This window comes from Osmerus eperlanus, chromosome 18, assembly GCF_963692335.1.
Source record: "Osmerus eperlanus chromosome 18, fOsmEpe2.1, whole genome shotgun sequence".
NCBI classification, from domain to species: Eukaryota; Metazoa; Chordata; class Actinopteri; order Osmeriformes; family Osmeridae; genus Osmerus; species Osmerus eperlanus.
Window position 1 is genome coordinate 13,804,626 of NC_085035.1, and position 25,828 is coordinate 13,830,453.

The following is a 25,828-nucleotide window of genomic DNA, read 5'->3' on the forward strand; positions in this document are numbered from 1 at the left end:
CCTTCTGCACCAGATTTGGGACATGTGCCATATGTGATTGTGGCTGACGAGGCCTTCCCAATGAAGCCCTACCTCCTCCGGCCTTATCCAGGGCGACACTTTCAAGAGGACATGAGAATCTTCAATTACCGGCTCTCAAGAGCACACCGTATAGTGGAGAACTGTTTTGGCATCCTCATGCAACGCTGGAGGGTCTATTGTCAAAGACTGCAAGTGTGCCCTGATGCAGTAGACAGTATTGTGAAGGCAACATGCATACTCTCCAACTATCTGCAGGGTCAGAATCCAGACAATGGGGAGCCAGCTGAAGACGATGGTGGAGAGAGCATCCTAGGTCCAGTCAGGAACCTGCGGGGAAACAGGGCATCGGCAGAAGCCCTGAGAGCGCGGGAAACGTTCCGCAACTACTTCAGCTCACCAGTCGGACAAGTGCCTTGGCAATATTCCCATGTACACCGTGGTTCTGCTGCCTAAAGAAATTTCTGTCTGCCCCGATCAGTTCCTTAAATTGTTGATCCCAGTAGAGCATACAAATCAAAACCTTATCTTAAACATTTCTCTGATAAATAGCCTATGTAGACTTTGAAATGTTATCTGCTTTTTGTACAAGCCATGTTTCTTGAACTTGCCTTACCACGTGTTTTTCAGCCAATGCAAACAAATTTGTTGTTACAATAAGATTTTATTTAACAAATTAAACAATAACATTAATATAACTTGAATAAATATGAAAAATATAGCAGCACCGTTACAAAGCAGGAAAATAAGTATGTATGGCTGAGAATAAACAGCTCCAAACTCTGCCTCATGACACACCTCCTGCATCTTTAACCGAATCCAGGACTGCCTTTCTGGGGGCAGACACCTCATTGCAGGGGCTAAGCTTAAAAGAAACTGAGTGACCCAATCTCTCTGGTGCTTCTTACTCAGGTAACCCTCCAGCATGCTGTCACTACTCTTCCTTTTTGCCTTGGCTGGCCTGGGAGCTACAGCACCACCCTCTCGCTCACTTTCTTCTTGGTCACACACCTGCTCTGCTGGCCCTGCATCCTCTTCCCGCTCTTCCTCGACATCCAGATTTCTCTGGGTCAGTGCATGAAGTGCGAAAAAAAGGTGCCGGTACTCTATTGCATTTGCAAATCATTATGACATTTGAGATTTCTACAGTGGAAAACAAAACTTGGAGATATTTTCTGATGTTTCTGGTTGGACTTGTCTGGCTCTGGCACACACGTTCTTTTGTACCTTTCCGAAGCCAGGCTAACATAATGACTTAAAAACTCAAAACTTTTTTAGTTTCTTGGTTTTCAGCAGTGAAAAATCTGTTACGCACTTACGCAGGCATCAGACAGCTTTTTCGAACTAGCGTCCGTAGAGAAGCAAACTTCTGATAGGGTGGGCCGACTGCTTGCCTTTACGTGATTCGTCAAGATCTGAGGTAAGTCATGTAGTGCTTGTGCCCTCTGGGTAGTGTAGTTTATGTAACGTTAGGGTCATTACCAATCTCTCTGACACTTTCTCTGTCAGTGGTAGAGTACCGGGCCAGCTACATGCGAGAAGTAGCGATACGCAAGAAAAGGTGCAGGTACGCTTAAGAGTAAAATGTAGAAGTGCCGGTACTGCATACCGGTGAGTACCGGCCCACTTCGAGCACTGCTCTGGGTACTCTTCAGATAATAACAAGTGTATAGGAGTCGTACTTAAATAATAACATTCAGGCCCCATGTGTAGATACCATTTTTCGAATTGTCACCAGATGACAGGATTGGTAAAAATCACAGCTTGCATCATTTCGAGTGTTTGCAATTGTCAAATAATAGGTAAGTTAAAAGGGCCTGAAGAGCCTACCTCCTAAAATGAAGTGGACTTGTCTAGGAAGGACATGGCCTCCATATACTTACAGCTCTTCTTCTGCCTGTTACCTGCCTGGCCACTCTTCACATCTCCATCCTCCAGCTCTTCTTTCTCACATAAGTGTCCCTCAAATGTTTCCACAACTTCTTCACTTCTTCAACTATAAAGTAGGAAAGTAGTACCGTATTTTACGGAAAATAAGCCGCAGCTTGTTGGCCTACTCCGATTTTACAGTTTTCTTGTGCTTGTGCGGCTTATATTTCGAAGTGGCTTATAGTCCGGTTTTAGAACAAAAAAGTGGTTTCTCTCAAGATCTCTACTGACTGTGCAGCTAATTTTACGCTCAACACTTGAACAGGGGCTTATTACTTGAAAGAGGAATTATTTACTGTTTTCTCAGTTACATTATCAGGGCTTGGAAATACAGTGACTTGCTAAAGTAGGCAAATGGCTAGTAGAACATAACATTTCATAATAATTTCAGTTAATCAAACAGCTGCAAACCCAGTGAAATGTTACAGGCTAGGCTAGCTAGCAAAGTAACGCTAGCATCGCTAACAACATTACTAATTCAACTTTGGTAGTCTAACCGAAGTCTTTGTAAGTTCGTTTTAGATATAATTGTATATGATAGTGTGGACAATAAGACACGGACGCGGTCTCTTTTCATAACATGTATTTTACCACTGCTCTTCTTGACATCGCCATTCGAACAGCCCTCACTGATTTCACGTAATGCTTTCAGCATCAAGCCTACGGCAACTCCCGAGGGACAAAACACCCATGTCCGTTGTCACATAGAAAGGTCTGCTACAGTAGGCTATCCTCAGGATTTGCAAGCTAGCTAAACTTATAATATATCTAAATAATTTTGTAGACATAACAATTGATTCTGCCACTAAATGAGTGACTTGGATTTATTTCTGGACATACTATCCACAACCGAAGTGTGTTACACAATGCTGTAAGATCGCCTATACTCGTGCATTGCTCTTGGTACCCAGAATGCCCTGCGGCAAGCTGAAAAGCTACTAAATTAAGGGCATTAGCTTAGTTAAATAAGCATTGTTTGGAGTTCTATTGTTGTGTCCGTTCTGTTTTGATATGTGTAATGCTATGGTCTATTTACATTTAGTCATTTAGCAGACGCTCTTATCCAGAGCGACTTACAGTAAGTACAGGGACATTCCCCCGAGGCAAGTAGGGTGAAGTGCCTTGCCCAAGGACACAACGTCAGTTGGCATGACCGGGAATCGAACTGGCAACCTTCGGATTACTAGCCCGATTCCCTCACCGCTCAGCCACCTGACTCCAATAGTCTAAAAAATCGAGTAGGCCAACAGTCTATAGTTTAGATAATTTGAGTGTTCACCCTGATTGGGAATGTTGTCTAGTTAGATCGCTATCCAAGCTGTCCGCAGCAATAGCATGAACGTGCAAGTGATCATTTGTCAGCATCGGTCCATGCAACGGTACCATTGTTTGCTTATTAAGTGCGGCTTATATTCCAGTGCGGCTTATACTCTGATTTACAAACACAAAGTGCTCATTCTGGGGGGGTGCGGCTTATACACAATGCGGTTTATTTACCGTAAAATACGGTAGTTATGCTGTCATGGTTAAACGGTAAACAACACCAAACTGACTACACTGAGTCAAATAATAGGGATTAAACAGAGCACAATACAGCTCATTGAATAATAACTAGTTTGTTTGGAAACATTATCAAGGAAGATTTAACTTCTTGTCAGAATCTGAAAATAATTTTCCAAAGCCCTTTTTTGTAATGAAGAAAAGATTGTTATAGTTAGCTAGCTATAACAGTAGCTAGCGTAGTTGGAAGTTTAAACAAATAGGTTTTACATTTGAAGCTTGATATACACACACCATCGTCACACTGAAGCTCCTGTGCTATTTCTCTCCATACGTTGTCTTTAAACTCTTTGTCCTTGTAGTTCTTTTCTTTTTTATCATATACAACCGGGTGCTGAGAAACAAACACAATCATCCGATCCGCCATGTTGAATGACTATGTGACGTGATCAACATAAAAATCGACCTTGGTCCGAAAAAAAAAAAAATGCTGCAAATAGCCTACATCTTTCAGGTTGTTTAGAAGTTGCGGTTTCCCATCCCCCTTCTAATAATCAATTGCGTAGTGATCAATGGAGTTGAGTTCCCTTCAACATATAGTCTACTCAAGTCTACGGTCAACATTCCAAGCATTCCAATGCTTACACAGCGCTCTAACTAGCCTGGCTCCGCCCTTCTACTTACTTCCGCTCAGTTTAAATTTTCCTTCAGTACTGCGTCTGGTTTTGCGGTATATTAGCCGTTTTTTTCTCCGCCAAATTTTGGGCGGTCCAATCAGCGAACAGAGGGAGTGGCTGAGAACGATGACATTAATGTTGTGCGCTAGTTTGAGTTGTAGTTCAGTAATGGCGGTGGAGAAAGATGCAAACGAAGCCATTTGGTCCGTTGTGGCAACACTGCCGAATATCCAGAAGTTAAAGCCGGAGCAAGAACAATCTTTGCTGAGTTTAGTTGGTGGCCATGATGTTGTGGCCTCCTCCCCACGGGGCTCGGGAAAAGTTTGATTTTCCAGCTCGCTCCGTTAGTGGTGAAGGAGTTGGCTAAAGTGAACATTTGATCAAGTGCGAAGATATACAGCATTCCAGGTATACCAACATTCATATATGGGTATATTAATCAACTATTTTAAGATGTTAATATATGACACGCATGTGCCGACAACGGCCCCTTTTCACCAGAGTGTGTCATATAGAGTGTGCTTGTTCGATGGACAAAGAGATGCATTTCAAATTTTGACGGAAATCCAAACTCTGTAACTCCTCCCTCCGCCATCCAACCAATCTTTGCTTGTGCGGCTCTGCGGTCTGCGAACGCGTAACTACGCGCTTTAGATTTTTTAGCTGTCGCACGTAGCCTGTGCGGCCTTGCTTTGCGGGTCTCTGCGGCGTCCGCGGACCCTATGCAGACGCATTTGACATTGAAGTATAAATCAGGATTTAGGATTGTTGAACCAATAGGGCGCAAGGTGATCCACGAAAAGTGTTTTAGAAAATGATTCCCGCTCCACAGTCTGGCATCTACACAATCTTTAGCTCATAAAAAAGAACGGGTCGTGCTAAGCTACCAAAAAAAAGTTTGTCGCTGAAATTCCAGTCTTATCGTTGTGTCTATGTTTTATGCATAACTAATTTCTTCAGAGCGTAATAGTATTTTGGTGGCACGGTTCGACACGTGATCATTGTACACCAATAAGGTAGCTGCTTTTTGTCAACATGGATGGATATGTTTGGCAAATAGAGGATGGGACCTTGCATGTAACAGAAATTCAGCCCCTGACAATGTTTTGCATGTGATACACTGCGGCTGCAAAAGTGCGTGTGAGACAGGCAGATGTTCATGTTTTTCTGCAGGACTGTGTTGCACAGACTTATGTCGTTGTTGTAATTGTGCCAACACAAAAGAAACTGAGGAACTGGAAGATAACTGTCCTGACACTGACAGCGAGGACTGAGTGTCCTTAATCTGTTATTGTTGGAATGCTGCTTCAGACAGACTTTTGACAAAACCCTAAACTATTACTTTTTGATATCTAATCAACTTTTTTCAATATCACTGATTATGTTTCATGACTTTTTCAAGCCGTTTCTGAGATTTACATGGGTGTGTACGTGAAAGCCTAGAGTGCAGACTGAAACGCTTAGACTGGAGGGGAGCTTCGGATGTCGTTGAAAAAATATTTCTAGTTTGCCACCATTGCCACAATTTTCGCTCTTCATGCTTCATTTTTGGATCAATAGATAGATAATTTTGTGCTGGTTGCAGACAGTTGTCTGTTGAATTCAACAGACGTACACATTTGTTCAGAGCCCCACGAAAGCAAGACAAATTCTATTATGACTCTAACTGTTAGCTGCTCCTGGCATTCTCTAATCCCTGCTCTCCTCTCTCTGTCCCCCCCACACACATCCCTTGTGGTGTGGGGGGTTTGAGTTGTCAGCACCTGCCTGGTCGTCGGTCGGCCAATGCTGGACCTGGTCGCGAGTCTCCCGGTCCTGTCCTACATCTATAAAGTTGAACAATGGATTTTGGTGTTTCAAAACCCATCGACACTGTATGACTATGTTTAGCCTGTGTTCTGCTCCTCTCTCTCACCAACCGTCTGTGGAGGAGGGGATCCCTCTCTGAATTGCTCCTCCCAAGGTTTCTTCAATTTTTTCTCCTGTTGGGAGTTTTTCCTTGTCTTCCTTGAGGGTTTAGGTTGGTTGAGGGGCAGTTCTATGGGCGTATGTGAAGCCCTCTGTGACATGTTTGCGTGTAAAAAGGGCTATACAAATACATTTTATTTTATTTGACAAAGTCCAACTCTCGCCCCATAGAGACCAATGCAAATCTGGTGACAAAATCGTCAGAGAAAGCAAAAAGAACAAGATTTTGAAACTGCCGGTAGAGTCGTATTTCTGACCGCACAGAAATATAAAGGACATCTCTGGTTTCGGCAAAGTCTTGGGTCTCGGAAAATATCCTTATTTTTTGGATTGGACGTATAGTTTTGCGTCTAGGTTAACTTGTTTGAGGTGTGGATTCTACCTACATTTCTGTTATTTGCTCTACCCTCAGCGCATTAGCAATCATAGCTGCACCATCACCGTGGCAACCAAACAGACATGTGCTACTCAGTCTCTTACACAGGTGATTGGTATTAGCTTATTAGTGGAGTCACACGACAGAGTTTGATAGTATTTCAATTAGTGGTGGGCCGTTAACGCGCGTTAACACGCTGCGACTCTTATCGGTGATAAAAAAATATCGCCCTTAATCTATTCTCAAAGTTGGGTTGGGAGCTGGGTCTATACTACGCAAGCTATGATGACTTTCACCTTGATATTTTAGCGCGGAGGTATAACTAGCCGAATTGCACTGTAGGGGGCGAGAACGAGTCTTCGAACCTGTGTGTATGCCTTGTGTATGAAATTATCACATCAAACGTGACGTGCTAACATGGATGCAGCTATGAAGCCGCCTGGTTTGCTTCAGGGAAAATGTATTTTTAAGAAGCTTCCCAATGGAAACCTCGACAAGACTAAGGTTGTTTGCACCTTGTGCTATGCGGAATTAGTTTACTGTAGGAGTTCTTCCAGTCTCAAATACCATCTAAACGCAAAGCATCCCTTAGCTAATGCGGAAGATGCCGGGCCAAGCACTGATGTAGCGCAGGGGAAGAGTCGTCGTCAAACTATGATGTTTGAGTGCAACCGAGGCAAGCCCGTCAGCACAGCTCTATCAGCCAAGCTAACTAATCTAATAAACAGTTAATAAACACAAGTACATCTTATTGAACATAATTTATTTTCATCACCAATTATCATAGTAGAACAGCTTTCTCAAGCAGTTTGTGATGCATTTTGGAAACAGGAGATGAGCTCCTGGTCTAATGCGCCACCTGGCTTGAGAAACCCGTTCTCAAAGACTTACTTTTAGTCATTATTTGGGTAGCACACATATTCTGAATGCCTTCGGCGGAATTCAAATGAGCCATTTTAATCTAGATTAACGCCAAGATTACAGTGAGATTAATCTAGATTAAAAAAATTAATCTATGCCCACCACTAATTTCAACCTAAAACAATTTACAAGAGGTGACTCTGCAGGTGCTGCTAATATCTGTTTTACTACTATTGCTAATGGAACTTTTTTGTTCTACTACGCCATTGAGTGCGTTCACTTGACCATGAGAAACCCGATTACTAGCAATTGTCGGTTTATGCCAATAATACGATTAGGCTACTCCATTTACATGTGTCTTTTTATTAATCGTTGTATGCTCCATGCACCATCATCCTTCTGCAACAAAGTGTCGCCGTGTCTTCCTGTATCGGCCCTACTGCTGTATGTTTCATTCAATCAACACATTGAATCATACTAACAAAGCCGAGTAAACGCACTCAATGCACACATCTGCTACTGCTATTACTATCCCAACTATAATTTCAGCTGTTAAAACTATAATATTCTTGTTACGACTAGCTAGCCTACTTCTTCTTCTGTTTAACAGTTCAGCTTTCAGCTTCTTCCGCATTGTAGGCTATTTAAGCTCTTAGCTTTGTTAGATGTTGCAGTTCAGCTTCCACACCGCCTCTTGAAATTCAACTATTTCTTTGATTGCTTCACAACGTTCAAACGTATTCTCCCGCATTGTATTTAAGCACTTAGCTTTGTTAGATGATGCAGTTCAGCTTCCACACTGCCTCTTTTGTGTGACTCACACATTTTTTTAATTCATTTAAGCTTTCAGCTTGCGGATATTTTCTAATTTCTGTATTTTCAGCAATTAAAAATAAATAAAATCATCTTTCAGCATTCCAACGCATTTTCTGCAGGAAATGTATTTTCTAGTTCCTTATTCTGTTTTGTACAGTTTTATATATCATATTTCATATTTTTCATAACGATTGTTTTTATGGTTGATCAGTGTTTTCATTTGTAGAAGAATGAATGAATGAATGTTACAACAACGACATAAGTCTGTCCCCCCCCCCCCCCCAGGTTAATGTAATAGTCTAATAACTAATGTAATATTGCACATATTTTCGTACTATTTCCCTAAAACAGTAAGGTTAGGCTACTTAGAGACCTTCCACTCATAAAGTATGTTCTAAATGGCATAAATGCTGCCAATTATTAATTGACGTATTAATAATTGACATCGGTCAGTAGCCTAGCCTATCGATTAAGGTACTCAAAAGCATGTACACTGTCCGCTTCATTTGAGCTTGATAGGCTAAGCATTCTGTAGCAAATAATAACAATAAACCCACTATTTATTAATTAAAACTACTTCTGCATAGTAATGCACCAAAAATACAAACGTAAGCAAAGGCAGCAATCGCTATCGAATCAACAGACGTGCAATTTAGCTAGCAGGGGAATAATACAAACAACGAAGATCACCAGTTAACTTCATTTAAATGAGCAAGAACTATAGAGTAATACAATAACAGGCTTAAATTAACTGACAAATTAGCTATACGACTTCTCAAAGACGCACAACTGAGGTGTGAAGCGCGTATCCGTGCTATTCTCCGACATGCACTCTAACAGTCACATAGACATCCTAAAATTTTGTACAGCCCTATTTCTGATACCATGGCAGCAGAAATTTAGACAAAATAAACATAGAGGAAACACTGTAACGTCCAAGGTCCCATCCTCTATTTGACAACCATATCCATCCATGTTGACAAAAAGCAGCTACCTTATTGGTGCCAAACGATCACGTGTCGAACCGTGCCACCAAAATCCTATTACGCTCTGAAGAAACTAGTTCTGCATAAAACATAGACGCATCGACAATCGACTGGAATTTCAGTGACAAACTTTTTTTTGGTAGCTTAGCACGACTCGTTCTTTTTTATGAGCTAAAGATGGTGTAGATGCCAAACTGTGGTGCGGGTTGAAACAATAACAGGGTTCACCTTACGGCCTATAATGTTCAAAATGGTTTTCATCCCATGCATCTCCATGGGAAGACATATCTTGCCAGTACATTAAAGAAAGTTCTTCAACCTTTACAACAACAATATTTGTGTAAAGTTTGCTAACTTTGTTTTAATGTTGTGTTTACTGTAATCTGGATTCTAGTAACTCTTCTTCGTGAAAGATAACCAAGTAGGGTAACAATACACTCATCTCACGATACAATACATATCACGAAACTGGGTGTACGATACAATATGTATCACAATATTTTGAGCAACATTTTAAACGACAGATTTATTTCCAAAACATTAAACATTTTCAATAATTGAGTGTACTTTGCCTTCGGCAGCACAACCTTTGTTCTCTCACATATATATTATTGTTATTGGGTGTGCTTTGCCTTCGGCAAGGGCACAACCTTTGTTCTCTCACATATATATTTATAATTATTTATTTTTACCCCCCTAAATCTTCGTCAATATTTGGCCTACATAGACAACCTAGGTGTCAAAAGTTTCGTCTTGGTAGCGATTGATTTGCTTGTATTTTTATTTACGTTCCGTTGCATGGTTTAGGCTCAAGTTAAGTTTTTGTGCGAAAAGTGAAGCTAACGGTGGCTAATTTGCTAGCCACAGTCACTGACGTTACTAACGTCACTAACGTCACGAAAACACGCGTGACTACCTGTAGCAGAACATTCGTTTCGCATCTGTTAACTTGGGGGATAGCTAGGCTAACTATAGCTTTACTGCAAGGCAGCTGCAGAAACGCCACAAGCAAAGAGGCCAGGGTGATAACTATTTACTCATTTTACTTTGTGTTGTGAAACACAATTGTGAAATGTAATGTACAATATTAGCTGATATTATTAAGGAAGTAGGCCCACATCTACTTTCGGAAACGGTAGTCTACTATTTCACTGAAGTATTAGCATTATGACATTATCCTCTGTTGCCCGGGCAACACATACTACAGTGGTCTATGATGCATCTGTTTTCAATCGTTAAAATAAACATTCCTCACGAATATATTTTGTTGTAAGATTTATTATGACATTACATTACAAGTAAATGATTTGTTGGTGAAATTATCATTACCTGTGGTTTCAAACCAGTGTTGCTCACTGCAACGCTGTAGCCTACGCGAGACACACTACAAAAACATCTACACAGCTGTTTAGGAAGTCAAACGGCGACAGAACATCGGCATTCCCCTTCCCCTTACTTAAATCAAAAGTCTTTCAATAGGTGAAACTATCTGACTACAAACCTGAATTTCATTGCCACAGCCTAAACTTTGTCAATCTGTTCATGAAAATAATTTCAGCCTAAACCGTACAACGGAACGTTAAATCGAATTCAACCAACTAGTGATGGGCATTCCGGCTCTTTTTCGTGAGCCGGCTCGTATGGCTCAGCTCACTAAAAAGAGCCGGCTCTTTTGGCTCCCGAACGGCTCTTTAAAAAATACATGTTTTAACTATGAATTTGACTATGATAGGTGTGAAAACAATTTGAATTAAATTAAGAAATGAAATCATACTCGACCGTAACCACATATCTTTAAAAATGCATTGATTTGTCATGGCTCTCCTCCGAGTTTTGACTACTCTCTCACTGTGTGTGAGTTGGCTCGGCCCTCCTTCATGCAGGATTGACAGGAACAGAATGTGAGGATGATCGTGTGCGCCTTTAAGCCTACAAGTATTTTTTTGTTGTTCTTTGAATTAGTCAATTATTTTAAATACAATTAAAATTCATTATTTCATAATCATTTTGTTTTTATTGGCTGTATTAATCTATTAAAAATAGAGTCGGCTCTTCAGATATGCGAGCCAGCTCCCGACGTTCACCTTCAAGAGCCGGCTCTTAGAGCCGGATCGTTCGCGAACGACCCATCACTACAACCAACGCAATCGCTACCAAGACGAACACAGCAGTAGTCTAGTAGCCTACTGTACTGTAGTAGTACAATTTACCGAAGCAGCTTCTCCACACAGGGCTATATCGCATTTTGCGTTGTTACTGACAATGATCGCTACCAGTGAGCTTTTTATGAATGAGAGATTTTCCACTAAATAAATGTCAAGCTTATTTACGTTGTTGGGGGCATATTTTCAGTTAGCAGATGGTACTGTTTGAATCGCGATTCCATCTTCTACTGCCGGTAACGTCGTACAATAATCTTCAAAGGGGGTTCTTTATTAATGAATGAATGCAATATGAGTAGGCTAAATGCCTGAAAATATCACGAGAAGGGAAAAACTTTAAAGGACGTTTAAATCATAGAGATTAGGTCAATTTTTACACCGGTCTGCCAAATTTATTCATTTTGATTCAGCTATGAGGCTGCCTCTTGCAGGGGAAATGAGAAGACATCTATTTCATTCTACACTTCACTCGTATTTTTAGTTGTAAATGAGCAGCAAAAAAAATATGCTTTTAAATCTATGTAATCTTTATAAATAATAAGTATGCATTTTTATGTAAAATATACAGAAATATCAGTTGTAAAGATGTCATTAAAAAACGGACCCCTGTGCAACCGACGCAAGCAAGCACACCCTACAATTTCCCCAGAAATTGTACCCTCTCTAGTTATTGTTTATTTTCGCACCCCTAAGCCTCCGTCAATATTTGGACGCAATAGACAACGTCGATGTCAAAAGTTTCTACTTGGTAGCGATTGAGTTGCTTGTATTTTTATTTATGTTCCGTTGCACGGTTTAAGTATAAATTACGTTTTTGTGGCGAAAAGTGAAGCTAACGTTGGCTAACTTGCTAGCCACAGTCAATGACGCTACTTACGTCACTAACGTCACGAAAACTCGCGTGACTACCTCTAGCAGAACATTAGTTTAGCAGCTTGTTAACTTCTGGGAGATAGCTAGGCCAACTGCTTTACTGCAAGGCAGCTGCAGAAACGCCACAAGTAAAGAGGCCAGGGTGATAATTATTTACTCATTTTACTTTGTGATATGACACACAATTGTAATGTACAATATAAGATGATATTATTTAGGAAGTGCATCTACTTTCGGGAAACAGTAGTCTACTATTTCACTGAAGTATTAGCATCATGACATTAGCCTCTGTTACCCGGGAAACAAATACTACAGCGGTCTATGATGCATCTGTTTTCAATCGTTAAAATAAACATTCCTCACAAATACATTTTCGTTGTAGGATTTATTATGACATTACAAGTAAATGATTTGTTGGTGAAATTATCATTACCTGTGGTTTCAAACCAGTGTTGCTCACTGCAGCGCTGTAGACGCGAGACACTACAAAAACATCTACACAACTGTTTAGGAAGTCAAACGGCGACAGAACATGTTCGGGCACTCCCCTTACTTTTATCAAAAGTCTATCTGACTACTAACCTGAACTTCATTGCCACAGCCTAAACTTTGTCAATCTGTTCATGAAAATAATTCATTTCAGCCTAAACCGTACAACGGAATGTTAAATCAAATTCAACCAACGCAATCGCTACCAAGACGAACACAGCATTAGTCTAGTACTGTACTGTAGTAATACAATTTACCGGGGCAGCTTCTCCACACAGGGCTATATCACATTTTGCGTTGTTACTGACTTATCGCTACCAGTGAGCTTTTTTTCCACTAAATAAATGTCAAGCTTATTAACGTTTTGGGGGGCATATTTTAAGTTAACATATGGTACTGTTTGAATCGCGATTCCATCTTCTACTGCCGGTAACGTCGTAGAATACTCCTCAAAGGGGGTTCTTTATTAATGAATGAATGCAATATGAGAGGCTAAATGCCTGAAAATATCACGAGAAGGGAAAAACTTAAAAGGACGTTTAAGTCATAGAGATTAGGTCCATTTTTACACCGGTCTGCCAAATGTATTCGTTTTGATTCAACTATGAGGCTGCCTCTTGCAGGGGAAATTAGAAGACATCTATTTCATTCTACACTTCACTCGTATTTAGAGTTGTAAATGAGCAGCAAAAAGAATATTCTTTTAAATCTATGTAATCTTTATAAATAATAAGTATGCATTTTTATATAAAATATACAGAAATATCAGTTGTAAAAATTTCATTAAAAAATGGACCGCTGTGCAACCGACGCAAGCAAGCACACCCTACAATTTCCCCAGAAATTGTACCCTCTCTAGTTTTCTTTTGTTGTACATAGAATTTAGTTAACTCAGTTCAAGCGATTTCTGTGAATGCAATGAATGCACGCATGACGCAGGTGCAGAGTAGGTCACGCTCTGGTAGTTCAACCAATGGGTCAAATTGTAAAAATATTGCCATAACTCTACGATACATATTGTAAAATGTTTGTATTGCAATATATTGTTCCACGATATATTGTTACACCCCTATAACCAAGTCATCCATGGTATCTACACAAAGCTAACATAATAAAATCAACCATCTATAGTTTGTAACTGTACAAAGATGTTCAGAACAATATTTTAACACTCTTATGAACCAGCTAGGGACCAGTTCACACCTTTTGTAGGTGTGAAGGAAAGAGGGGGAGTTGACAACCCCTCCCCTCAACCAATCACCTTCTGACTTCAGATAGGTCCTCCTCCTAACTCTGAACTGTATAAAACTCTTGAGATGACAAATCAATCTCTCAATCAGTCCAGCAATACCAACGATGATGTGGTAAACGCTGTCAGGATCTCGCAAAACTTCTCCTGGGATTCAACAAGATTAGTGCCAACACGACCTGAACGATTCTACAGAAGCAACCAAAATGCAATTCTAATTGCGACAGACTGAGATCACGCAGACTCAGTCTCATGATACCTGCACTGGAGCTGAGCTCTGACTTCAGATGGGACCCAGACGCAAACAGTCCTCAACCTCATTGATTCACCCTGATCAAACGTAACTATGGTTAACGCCCTTTCCTTCCCGACATGGCATTGGCGTGAGCTACGTTTATGATTTTTAAGGATGTAATCATTGACTGTACAATTTCTTTGTTAGACCATTTCATTCTGTTCATCGATACCAATCTCATATCAAATTCATAATCTAACTTGTTCATACTATCCATACTTAATTTACTTTAATAAACAGTTCGGAAAATATATTTTGACGTGCGCGTGTTTGTTATTGTTACGATCTGCTCTATACTCTTAGAATGAATTTATTACTTAAGACTACAGATTATTACATGTTAAACACAGGTTTCATTTGTCCCTAAAACCAAATTTCAAGGTGGTGCCCCAACTAATTAATACTTGATTAGAAATTAAGCATATCTTTTCTTCAACGACCACATCCCGCTACAGTATATCATAAAAGGGGTGTCACCAGAGAATGAGTGGAGATTTGGGACTGGAGCTGTCACTCTGAGTATCCAAAATGGCACCTAGGAGTGTCTCACAAGATGACCGGTTACAGTGAGAAGTATCAATCAGAATTTTTTTCTCTGTACTATATACTCCTTATCAAATACGCCTAACTGTCTCACTCAAAGTCTTGACCTTTGAACTCCACTCGTCTTTCTGTCGTAAACAGACGGAGAGAGAATAAAATAAGCCAAAGCTGGTTAGGTTCAAATTCTGAGAAGTGGAAGAATATCAGTTGCAAGCTGTTTGGGTGAAACGGTTGGGCCTGCTTGCTTTCCTGTGTCCAGGAACGCTGGCCTTGACACTTGCTTTGTCATAATCATCTAGAACATGAACTGTGTGTTTGTCAATCAAAATAATTTTATGATTTGATAATAACATGGACATTGCTACTAAATAACGACTTAACAGAGCCAGATGCAGCAGGAGGAGGACTGTGGGCCATTGAAAAAAGGATGGGCAGTGATAGAGGAGAGAGGTGTTTGGAAAATGTGTGTGGTGCCAGATAGTAGTGGATTCTAACTGTCTCTACCTCTGCTGTGTCTGTTTTTGTTGTTGCGCTGAGTGGGAACACACACACACATTTCTTTTGTAAACACATACTGCAGCAGTAGCATTTTGCACCATATTTCCCACTACACTTATCTTTTTATATAACTACAGTAGAAAAGATATACTAACTCACACAACAGAGACCTGCTACACACTTTTACCCCCTCCCCCTTTCCCAACCTTCCTCCACCTCACACTCACTAGTACTCTATCATCAGTAACCATGGCAACATCAGATAGACACTGTTAGGCTCGGAGCCAGGCAACTGTTTGACTGACAGCCAAATGTATAAAGGATGAGGTTTCTGCAGTCACGGACAGAGGGAGAGACAGTATACTATATACCTGCTTGTACAACTACACCACACCACTCACCCACTCCCTCCATTTGCCATACGGTTACTCCCTTTTTGTCTGTCCCTCCCTCCCTCTCTCCCGCAATCTCCCACCCTATCATTGTGAGCTTGTCATGAGGAAAATTGTAGGCTGCCAACATTCCTGTGAGTCATTGGGCTTGAACTCCCGTGCCATGCCAATCCGTGTCCTGTAGGTTGGTCCTTAGTCCTCCCTCAACCAGACAGTGATTGGTTTAGCCAGGTTGCAGGGTGCTTGTCATTTGCCCTCCCTCTGCGGTCTCCATTCACTGTAAGACTTTGGGAGTAGGGGATGGGTGGTGAGACCAAGCTAGTGGCCAGCTAGTAGTCCTCAGAGTGTGTGATTTCTGTGAGAGGGACAGCACATCTGTGTGTCACATTTCAGTGTTTCCCCTACCATTGTTTTGGAGGGGGGGCTATATATTCTATGTGCGAGATGAAGCTGTTTTCACATATACAGGCAATTCGCTTCTTGTTCGTCACCTCAGGAGTTCAATTCATTTGCGAGAAATGTTGCCCTTGTTATTTACACCTGATCGCCGGTCGATGAGTACACTAGATCCAGGGTGCCCTACCTGTGTAAAAAAATTGATGCACAGCCCTCTAGGGTGCCCTTTCAGTGGAGAAAACATGATGCAGTGGCCTCTGGGTGCCCTACCAGTAGAGAAAACATGCATCTTATTTGAACTCAAACATAATAACAACATGAGTCTCATGTATTATATTACATGAAGCTTTTTTTTTTGGCATGCAAATTATTGCGAAAACAGTTGGCTCGCACGGAAGAAAAAGAAAAGTGATGAGTAGCTCTAATGAGGGGCCTGTGCCCCAGTAAAGATTTATGCTTTATTGCTCGTCCACATGCCCTAATAAACGCATAGAATAGGGTTTGCTTCTCTTGCTAGGCTACTTGTTCGCACTGACAGGCATCTCACACAGCATTGTGGGGCCAGTAACGTGACATCCATTGAAAGTGAATGGGAGGCCAAATTTAAGTCTACCCCCCCCCCCTAGAAAATCCAAGGGGAAACTGCATTTACAGATATGTTAATAGTTACCTCTCTCTCCTTCTGTCTCAGCAGGCCTTCCCACCCCTTCCTAATGAAGCTGAAATTGCACACACCAAAAAACTATTCCGACGCAAGAGGAACGATCGACGGTAAGGGTTCTCACACACTGTTTTTTTTAACCCAGTACTTCAGTCAGTTCGCCCATCTTGTTGACACTTCTCTTTAGTTTAAGATGCGTGATAACAGGAAGCCAGGGACCAGACGTACATTCAAGAGAGAAACACCAAAACAGAACCTGAGTTGCATGTGTGTGTGTAATGTTAGCAATGTCACCCTCAATCTCATGTGGATGAGTCGATACAGCTCCATGTTTCCTGACTGCAGGGCCCTTCCTCAATTAAATCCAGTTTAATCTGACTTTAATCTGAAAAATGTTTCGGGACATGATGTCATCGGAAAGGTTCTCCCCGGTTGCTAAGAAACCAGCAAGAACTAAAATATTTAGGTGTCTTGACTGAAAAGTAGGAAAGTTCAGCCAGAGTTAAAAAAGCAACACATATTCTCTTTCTTCTTCTTTTAAAAGCCAAGACTTCAATTTCTTTGGATATTGTGTGTGTGTGGATAAATTGACAGAAAGAGTAAGAGCTAAACTCCTTTTTGACGCCAGACCTATCGTATAAGTGTACGATATAGACAAGGGATTGATTGTGTGTGTTTGTTTCAACCACCTGTAATGCATTGCTGCAGCAGTCTGTTAAGGCAATTGTCCACTTTGGTGGCAGGGCTGGGTTGTTTCTTTGTTGACAAACTACTGATGGGCTCACGCTCTACTGCACTGGGGGCCCTGCTCTTGGACCCTGGTTCTTTCCTCCATGGAGCTGTGGTATACGGGGCTGGTGTTTGTATCTTTAAGCTTTTTCGTAGTATTGGGATTGTTCTCTTTTTTGAACAACTGTCCCATTTGTTTTTTTATTTCTCTGTGTAACCAAATTAACCCCCGCCCAGATTAAACCTGGCTATACTTTGGCCCAGGCCAGAGTATACCCCGGGGATAAACTGTCCTAGGCCAAACTATACCTGGGGGTGTTAAATAGCCTAGTAAGTAAGTAAGTAAGACTTTATTTATATAGCACATTTCATACAAGAATTGTAGCTCAAGGTGCTTTACATAAAATCAATAAAAACAATAATACAAGTGATAAACAATTCAAACAAAAATAAAAATCCCAATAAGATCTCTGTTCAAGAGAGAAAACAACTTTAAACATGCATCTTAAAAGTAACATATACATTTGGTTCACCCCTGGTCTGTATATATAAAACCATACACTCTGTTAACAGATCCTTTCCCCAGGTCAAGAGTATGGGCCGTATTCTCTGTTAACAGATCCTTTGCCTCAGATCAAGAATACAGATTGTTTTACATATTTGTTTAAATACTTCACGCGACCAGAGTTCTTGTACGCTATCAGAGTTCGCCAACTCTGACCTAGACAAAGTAAAAATAGCAAGTCAAATAATGACCCAAATTTACTAAACCAAGATTCTACAATAAAATAACTAATAAAAGTAGGATTACAAGTAACACACATACATTTGGTTCACCCCTGGTCTGTATATATAAAACCATACACTCTGTTAACAGATCCTTTCCCCAGGTCAAGAGTATGGGCCGTATTCTCTGTTAACGGATCCTTTGCCTCAGATCAAGAATACAGATTGTTTTACATATTTGTTTAAATACTTCACGCGACCAGAGTTCTTGTACGCTATCAGAGTTTGCCAACTCTGACCTAGACAAAGTAAAAATAGCAAGTCAAATAATGACCCAAATTTACTAAACCAAGATTCTACAATAATATAACTAATAAAAGTAGGAAAACCCTTTTGAGATAAAATTACTTAAATGCTTTGGTAAAAAGGTAGGTTTTAAGCTGTCTTTTAAAAATGTCTAGAGTGTTTGCTTCCCTAATATTTATGGGTAATTTGTTCCATAGTTTTGGGGCGTAATTGACAAAGGCCGAATCACCAATCTTCTTATGACTGCTTCTGGTGACCTCTAATAGGCCTGCATTTGATGATAGCAGTGTTCTAGCTGATGTGTAGTTTATAAAGGAGTTAGCAATGTAGCTAGGTCCTTGTCCGTGTAGAGCTTTGTATGTGAGGAAAAGGACCTTAAAGTTAATTCTGAAGGTAACAGGGAGCCAGTGTAAAGTAGCTAGGACAGGACTAATGTGTTCTCTCCTTTTAGTTTTGGTTAATAATCTAGCTGCAGAATTTTGAATGAGCTGTAGTCTTTCAGTGGTTTTCTTGGGAAGACCAGTGAAAAGTGCGTTACAGTAGTCCAGCCGGCTGGATATAAAAGCATGAATTAACTTCTCTGCATCATTTTGGTTTATGAATGGTCGTACCTTTGCTATATTCCTCAGGTGAAAGAAAGCTGTTTTGGTCACTTTATTAATGTGAGAGTTGAAATTCAAGTCCAGGATTACACCGAGACTCGTCACCTCTGGTTTAAGACAGGGGGTTAAGCCTCCAAGATTCTTAATAAGCATCTCTCTTTTGGATTTGGGGCCACATAGTAGGACTTCGGTTTTGTCTTCATTTAATTTAAGAAAGTTATCATTCAGCCTAGGCCATACTATACCCCTCTAGGCAAAAGTATACCCCAGGGGATAAACTGTCCTAGGCCAGAAAGGAAGAAGAGAAACGTGCCAAGGAGAAAGGTATGCCATTTTGATTGTATTGTCAACAATTTTGATTGCTTTGTAGCCTACGCAGCAACATTTTGGTTGGCCCCACCAAATCTCACTCCAAGGTTTTTTGAAAAGTTGGCAGCCCTGCATCAGGCTATTTTTAGCTAAACATGGCCATGTTCAGCTGTACCGCAATTTGCGTTAGCTGGCCCCGGAGTTAGAAAATGTACCTTACTGGCCATTAAGAGCATGACAACTCTTTGTTGTCACACACACACACCTCCTTATTGACCCTGACAAATCCAAGATGGCAGCATGATGAATCCACGTCAGTGTTCAGTGGTGTTTGTTTTACTAACAAGTCTTATTATTCTTTTAACATTCATACTGAAGTAAAGCAAAGTATTTATATAGTACATTTGCAAACTTTATTTTATGAAGAGCATGAACATATCTTCTTCCTGGATCTTCTAATTAGGATATAAACTGCTCCAAGCTTTCTGAATCCATCTCTCCAACTCTTTGGCCTCGAAGATTTGCTGGGATTCAGTCTCCACCTGCCTGGCTTTTCCACCTGACCACACTTTGGCATCTCCTCCTCTGTCCCTGTATCCACGGCTCTACCTACGGCCTGTTGTGCACACACTTTCACACGTATAATCTCTGGACAGAGGCAATGGCGTTTCTCGTGACCTTACTCTGCGCGTTGTGTCTGTGGGACTTACGAGCAAGCGATCGCTCCTGGGTGAATACATCGTATTGCCCGCTGGACATTGCTTATGGATGCACTTGCTCTATGGCTGTCGTACAATCCGTGCAAACCCCGAAGCAGTTGGCACAGGACATGAACTTAGCTTGGATTTTACCCAGAAACTTACCCCGCCTTCAAAGCCTTCTGGCTTTATATAATTACTTTGCGTTCAATGAGAGATCTCGTTCGGATGTATCGTATCAGATGTCGAAGGAATTGTCATGTAATGTTGTTAAACAGAGATGGTTGATTGTTTTACTGTTACTCATATCTGGTAATGTGCAACCTAACCCTGGGCCTGAGTTGCAGTGTTTTCAGATGCCATCTGATTTTAAATCTCTGTCTGGTCTAAATATTATTCACCTCAATGTGCGCAGCTTGCTATCCAAAATGGATATGATTAGAATATGGGTTAAATCAACAGATGCAGACATTGTTGTTATATCCGAAACTTGGCTAACAAAGTCAGTTATTGATGAAGATATTAACATGGATGGATATAATATTTTTCGTGCTGACAGACCTACAAAAGGTGGCGGTGTTGCTATTTATGTAAAATCAAAATTTCACATCTGGGTAGTTCTGTCTGAATCAATCTGCAAACAATTAGAATTTCTGGCAGTGAATGTGGAAATTGCTAAGGGCCTCTGTATAACTGTTGTCGGGTGTTATAGGCCTCCATCTGCCTTAAACGATGCATTGCAGTCTTTGATGCACCTTTTGTCCAGACTAAATTATAGCAACATTGTTTTAACTGGGATTGGCTTAAGCCAGTATCTGACGATTTTAAATATTTTTGTGATTCTGTCAATCTTACCCAGTTGATTAATTCACCCACTCGTCCAAATCTTAAATGCTCTGAGAAGTCCACCTTAATTGATTTGATTCTGACAAACGTTCCTCATAAATTCTCAGCTGTTGGTGTCTTTGCAATGACCTAAGTGACCATTGTGTTGTTGCTGCTATCAGGAACACTAAGGTCCCTAAATTAAAACCACGCGTCATTTGTAAGAGGAATCTCAAACATTTTAATGAACAGGGGTTTTATCATGATTTGTTTAATTTAAATTGGAGTAGAATAGAGCTAATCCCCGATGTGGAGACAGCTTGGACCTTCTTTAACGATGGTTTTATGCAAATCGTAAATACACATGTCCCATTCAGGAGACACAGAGTAAAAGGGCGTGATAACCCTTGGTTTTCCTCTGAGCTAGCAGATACTGTTCATGAACGTAACTTGGCTTGGGCTAAGGCAAGGACAACAGGTTCTACTGCTGATTGGCTGGTTTTTAAACAGCTAAGAAACAAATGTTCCTCTTATCAAAAAGGCCAAATCCGAATATTATTTGTCTGTCACTACTGAAAATCTAAATGACCCTAGGAGATTTTGGAAAATCATAAAATCCCTTTCTGTGAGCAAAAAACTCTCAAGCTGTACCAACCTTTGTAATGAAGGATTCGGTTGCTGTTTATGACAAAATTGAGATACTGAATTGTTTTAACAAGCATTTTATATCTTCTGGCTCTCTGTTTGACTCTGCTTGTTCTGAGTCTGTGAAACCTTGTACTGACATTCCAGTGTATACTGGTCAGTCTTTTAATTTCGTATCATTCTCTGTTCAGGAAGTTCATAAAGACCTAAAAACTTTAGATCCTAGAAAACCCTCAGGACCTGATTTGATTTATCCTTACTTTTTGAATGGCAGCTGATTTTGTAGCAGGGCCTCTTGCATATCTTTTTAACCTTACAGTGGAGAATAAGGACATTCCTAGGATATGTAAATATGCTTTTGTTTTCCCGTTATTAAAAGGGGGTGACTCAGCTATTTTAAACAACTATAGGCCAATATCTAAATTATCGGTACTTGCTAAAATTCTCGAAGCTCTTGTGAGTGATCAATTAAAGGAGTTTCTATACACAAATGCCATTTTGTCAACATATCAATCAGGTTTTAGAAAAAAACATAGTACCATCACAGCTGCACTGAAGGTGGTAAATGACATTTATGTTGCACTGGACAAGAGAGTTTCCTTCTACTGCTATTCTTACTGGTATTCTATTTTCTTCCTGGCCATGCTCAAAAATCTAATTTTGTGTCCGTAAACGGGTAAAAACCCCTATTCCACCCCCGACGTTGTCCTAATATTCTGTCCGAGTGTCACGGTTTTTCACAAATCAAAGGTGGCAACCCTACTTTGTATACGTAGGTGTACAGAGGTGCAATGTTTGTTTGTGTGTGTGTGTGTGTGTGTGTGTGTCTGCGTGTACAGGTGAATGCAATGAGGGCTCTGGGCAGGGTGGTTAGGGTTGCAAAATTCTGGGAATTTTCCATTTCCCAGAATGTTGTGAACTTTCCATGGGAATATATGGGAATTAACAGGAATAATAGTTTAATTCAAATTAAGTTGAATTTCTACCCTGCGCATTCCTCAATCACATGCACATAACATACTACTTACTGCAAGGCTATTGAGTCCACAACCCCTGCATACATTATGCATTCATCCGTCACATGCACAGATAATTTCCAGAATCCTGCACACTACAGCAGGACTATTGAATTGCATTTGAGCCCAAGGATTACATCCAGTCAAGTCAATTTTGATACTAGGGTCAATATATTTGATCTATGGTATTAAAGTTTAACGAGCAATTACTAAATCAAATACAAGAACGTAGGTTATAGTCAGTGTTGGGAAGGATATTTTCAAAATGTATTCCATTACAGAATACAGAATACATGCCCAAAAATTTTATTTGTCATGTATTCCGTTACATTACTCAATCGGAGTAACGTATTCTGAATACTTGGATTACTTCCACATTGAATTGCAATTTATACTAGAGAGGGTACAATTTCTGGGGAAATTGTAGGGTGTGCTTGCTTGCGTCGGTTGCAGGTGGGTCCGTCCCCTTAAGTTTTTCCCTTCTAGTGATATTTTCAAGCATTTAGCCTACTCATATTGCATATTTCATTATTCCTTTGAAACAAGTTAACCCCCTTTGAAACAAGCTACTGTAACAACGTTGTCACTGGCAGTATTTCAGATGGAATCGCGATTCAAACAGTACCGTCTGCTAACTGAAAATATGCCCCCCAAAATGTAAATAAGTTTGACATTAATTTAGGGGGAAATGGCTAATTCAAAAGAAGTTTGCTAGAGGCAAGCTAGCTGCTGTTGCTAGCCACACTTCACTGATTGTTTGAAAGCGCCGGAAATTAGAATGTTTCTTTTGACATAAAGTTTAGCTGTGGCATTGAAGACAGTACTACACACTGCCAGTGGGCGAGCTGAGTCTGACTGAGGCTAACGTCAAAACAAGCCGCGGTGTCACTCAAATTCCAAGTTTTACACAAATCACAAAAACATGCTGACCCGCTGGCTGTCTTCGCAATCGCCATATATTTAAAACACTGCCCTCTTTCTAATTTGTAATGTAGAATTTCTAATGTAGAATTGACTCTGGTACGAAATTAAGAAAATACTCATCAGAGATCGACAACAGCTGACGCAATCGTCAACGGAGGCTGACGTGGCTCTCACGTAGCAAACCAATCAAAGTTTTTACAGCAACCTACATTAAAATCTCACCATCTGGCTGTCTTCACAATAGTCATATCGTCATATCATTGCCCTCCTTCAGTTTTTTGGTGTAGAATTGACCGAACTATAAAATTACGAAAATACTAGACTACTATGACGCTTGCATGGCTGCCGCCTAGGCAGTCTCACGGGCGACCCGCACTCGCTCAAATTACAAAGACTTTCACGACCTAAATAAAAAATCAGAGATGGCAGTTCCACTCAAAATTGCTTTATCAACAAAGCCCAATGGTTGGTAATTTTGGGAGTTGGCACTTTTCACTCATAATCCAAGCTCCAACTTGCGTGCTAGAACCTCTCTATCACGTTGTATCCATGCGTCCTTACTAACGTGTGCTGACGTAGTGACGTGGCTAGCAATGAGTACCCTTCGTTGACAGAAGGCACTTTTTTGGCACAAAAACCCAATTTCTACTTAAACCATGCAACGGAACGTAAATAAAAATACAAGCAACTCAATCTCTACCAAGACGAAACTTTTGACACCTAGGTTGTCTATGTAGTCCAAATATTGACTGAGGCTTAGGGGGGCAAAAATAAATAATAATAAATATATATGTGAGAGAACAAAGGTTGTGCCCTTGCCGAAGGCAAAGCACACCCAAATATATATAATATATTATAACATACCATGTTATCACATCATGGCCTACATATTTCATACACAGGAGGACTTGGCATGTAAGGAAACATAAGACAGTAGCCTAACTGAAGACAGTAGGCAGTAGGCTAAATGTAACTAACTGCACATTGAACTGCATACTACAAAAATCTAACCGCAGTCTAAACTACCACAATTTGCTAATTTTAGCTAACGGTAGCTAGCATGTCAAACAGGGCTATTTGCTCTGGGGCTAGTAAACCAGCAAAGAATGTAAAGTCAAACGTCAACTAAGCAGGTACAACTATGAAATAGCAAGGTGACCAGTAAAACTACGACACCGGTTCCATCTCTACCCCTACGTCTTGCTGCTCCTCTTCCGACATTGTGACTGATCACGCAAATAGCAAATTTTTTCGTTTTCATATTTGGGCTTCTGGGAAATGCATGGAGTTGCCTTAATTTATTTGAGTGTATAAACTCGTGAAACATAAGTATCGTCATGTAATCATTGATTTCAACAATGTAACTGTATTCGAAATACCAACTATTTAAACTGTAACTGTGACGTAATACAGTTACTCATAATTTGTATTCTGAATACGTAACGCATGGCAAAAAAAAAAAGTTACAATAACAAAACCTATAATTATCACTTGTGAACGAATATCATTCACAAATTACTAAACCTAGTCACGCGAAAGTGAATGAAGTAAACAAGTACTTTCTGTTTCGTCTTCTGAGCGTATGCAGGTCACGTGAAAAATTATCCAAAGACTCGTACCCGAAGACCCAGTCAAAATGAACTAATAATTTCCGTTTCCTCTAGCTAGGCAGTACTGAGCCTATGCAGGTTACGTGAAAAATGATCCAAAGACTTATAACCGCCCCCCCCCCCCTCGTTGAAATGAACGAATGACTCAAAAAAAGATTTGTTCATTTTACTGAACGAGATTCAAAGAACCGAGTCAGTAAGATGATCCAAACTTCCCATCACTACTGCTCACATAAGTCTATGGCTGCTCACCATGGCCAAAAAGAGTGCCCCGTGTTTTCCGCAACAGAGCCAAACAGAGCAAGAGCTTGCTCGAAAGTTACTCCATATTGGAAGATTTAATCAAAATGGCAGGGAACACCCACCTCAAATACTGCAAAATCCAGGAGAGGGCTGGCAAAAAGTTAGCCTGGTCCTAACCAGACTCGCGTACATTTCATTTGTACAGAGAGTCTGGCCTCGCTCCATTGAAAAGCGTTGACTTCCTTGTAGGCGGGTACTCTGTTGAAGTTTAAAACTATTGGATCTGTCCAGAGCCACTCTGATCTGCCATAACCAATCGCTAGCGTTCGCCTTAGCCAATTCCTTCACCACTACTGTAACAGAGCTAGCTGCCGTAGCTGGAAAATCAAACTGTTCCCGAACCCCGTGGGGAGGAGGGCCACAACATCATGGCCACCAACAAAACTCAGCAAAACTTGTTCTTGCTCCGGCTTTAGCTTATAGATATTCGGCAGTGTTGCCACAAC

The 25,828-nt window shown here is 40.6% G+C and overlaps 1 protein-coding gene and 1 long non-coding RNA gene across 4 annotated transcripts in view; one reads left to right on the forward strand and one right to left on the reverse strand.

Moving 5' to 3' along the window:
• Nucleotides 1–25,828, forward strand: part of ctif (CBP80/20-dependent translation initiation factor) — a 186,720-nt gene that overhangs the window by 113,482 nt on the left and 47,410 nt on the right. For 2 of the 3 annotated variants that reach the window (XM_062484693.1, XM_062484690.1), the window contains exon 8: nucleotides 16,720–16,799. In XM_062484693.1, the coding sequence (XP_062340677.1) occupies nucleotides 16,720–16,799 (80 nt within the window). The remainder of the gene's footprint in view (nucleotides 1–16,719; nucleotides 16,800–25,828) is intronic. The other variant, XM_062484691.1, reaches the window with a different exon arrangement.
• LOC134039012 (uncharacterized) lies at nucleotides 686–3,868 on the reverse strand. The gene is made up of 3 exons (XR_009932735.1): nucleotides 3,742–3,868; nucleotides 1,923–2,014; nucleotides 686–1,083 (listed from the first exon to the last, which is right to left on the reverse strand). It is a non-coding gene; the product is annotated as an uncharacterized LOC134039012 (long non-coding RNA).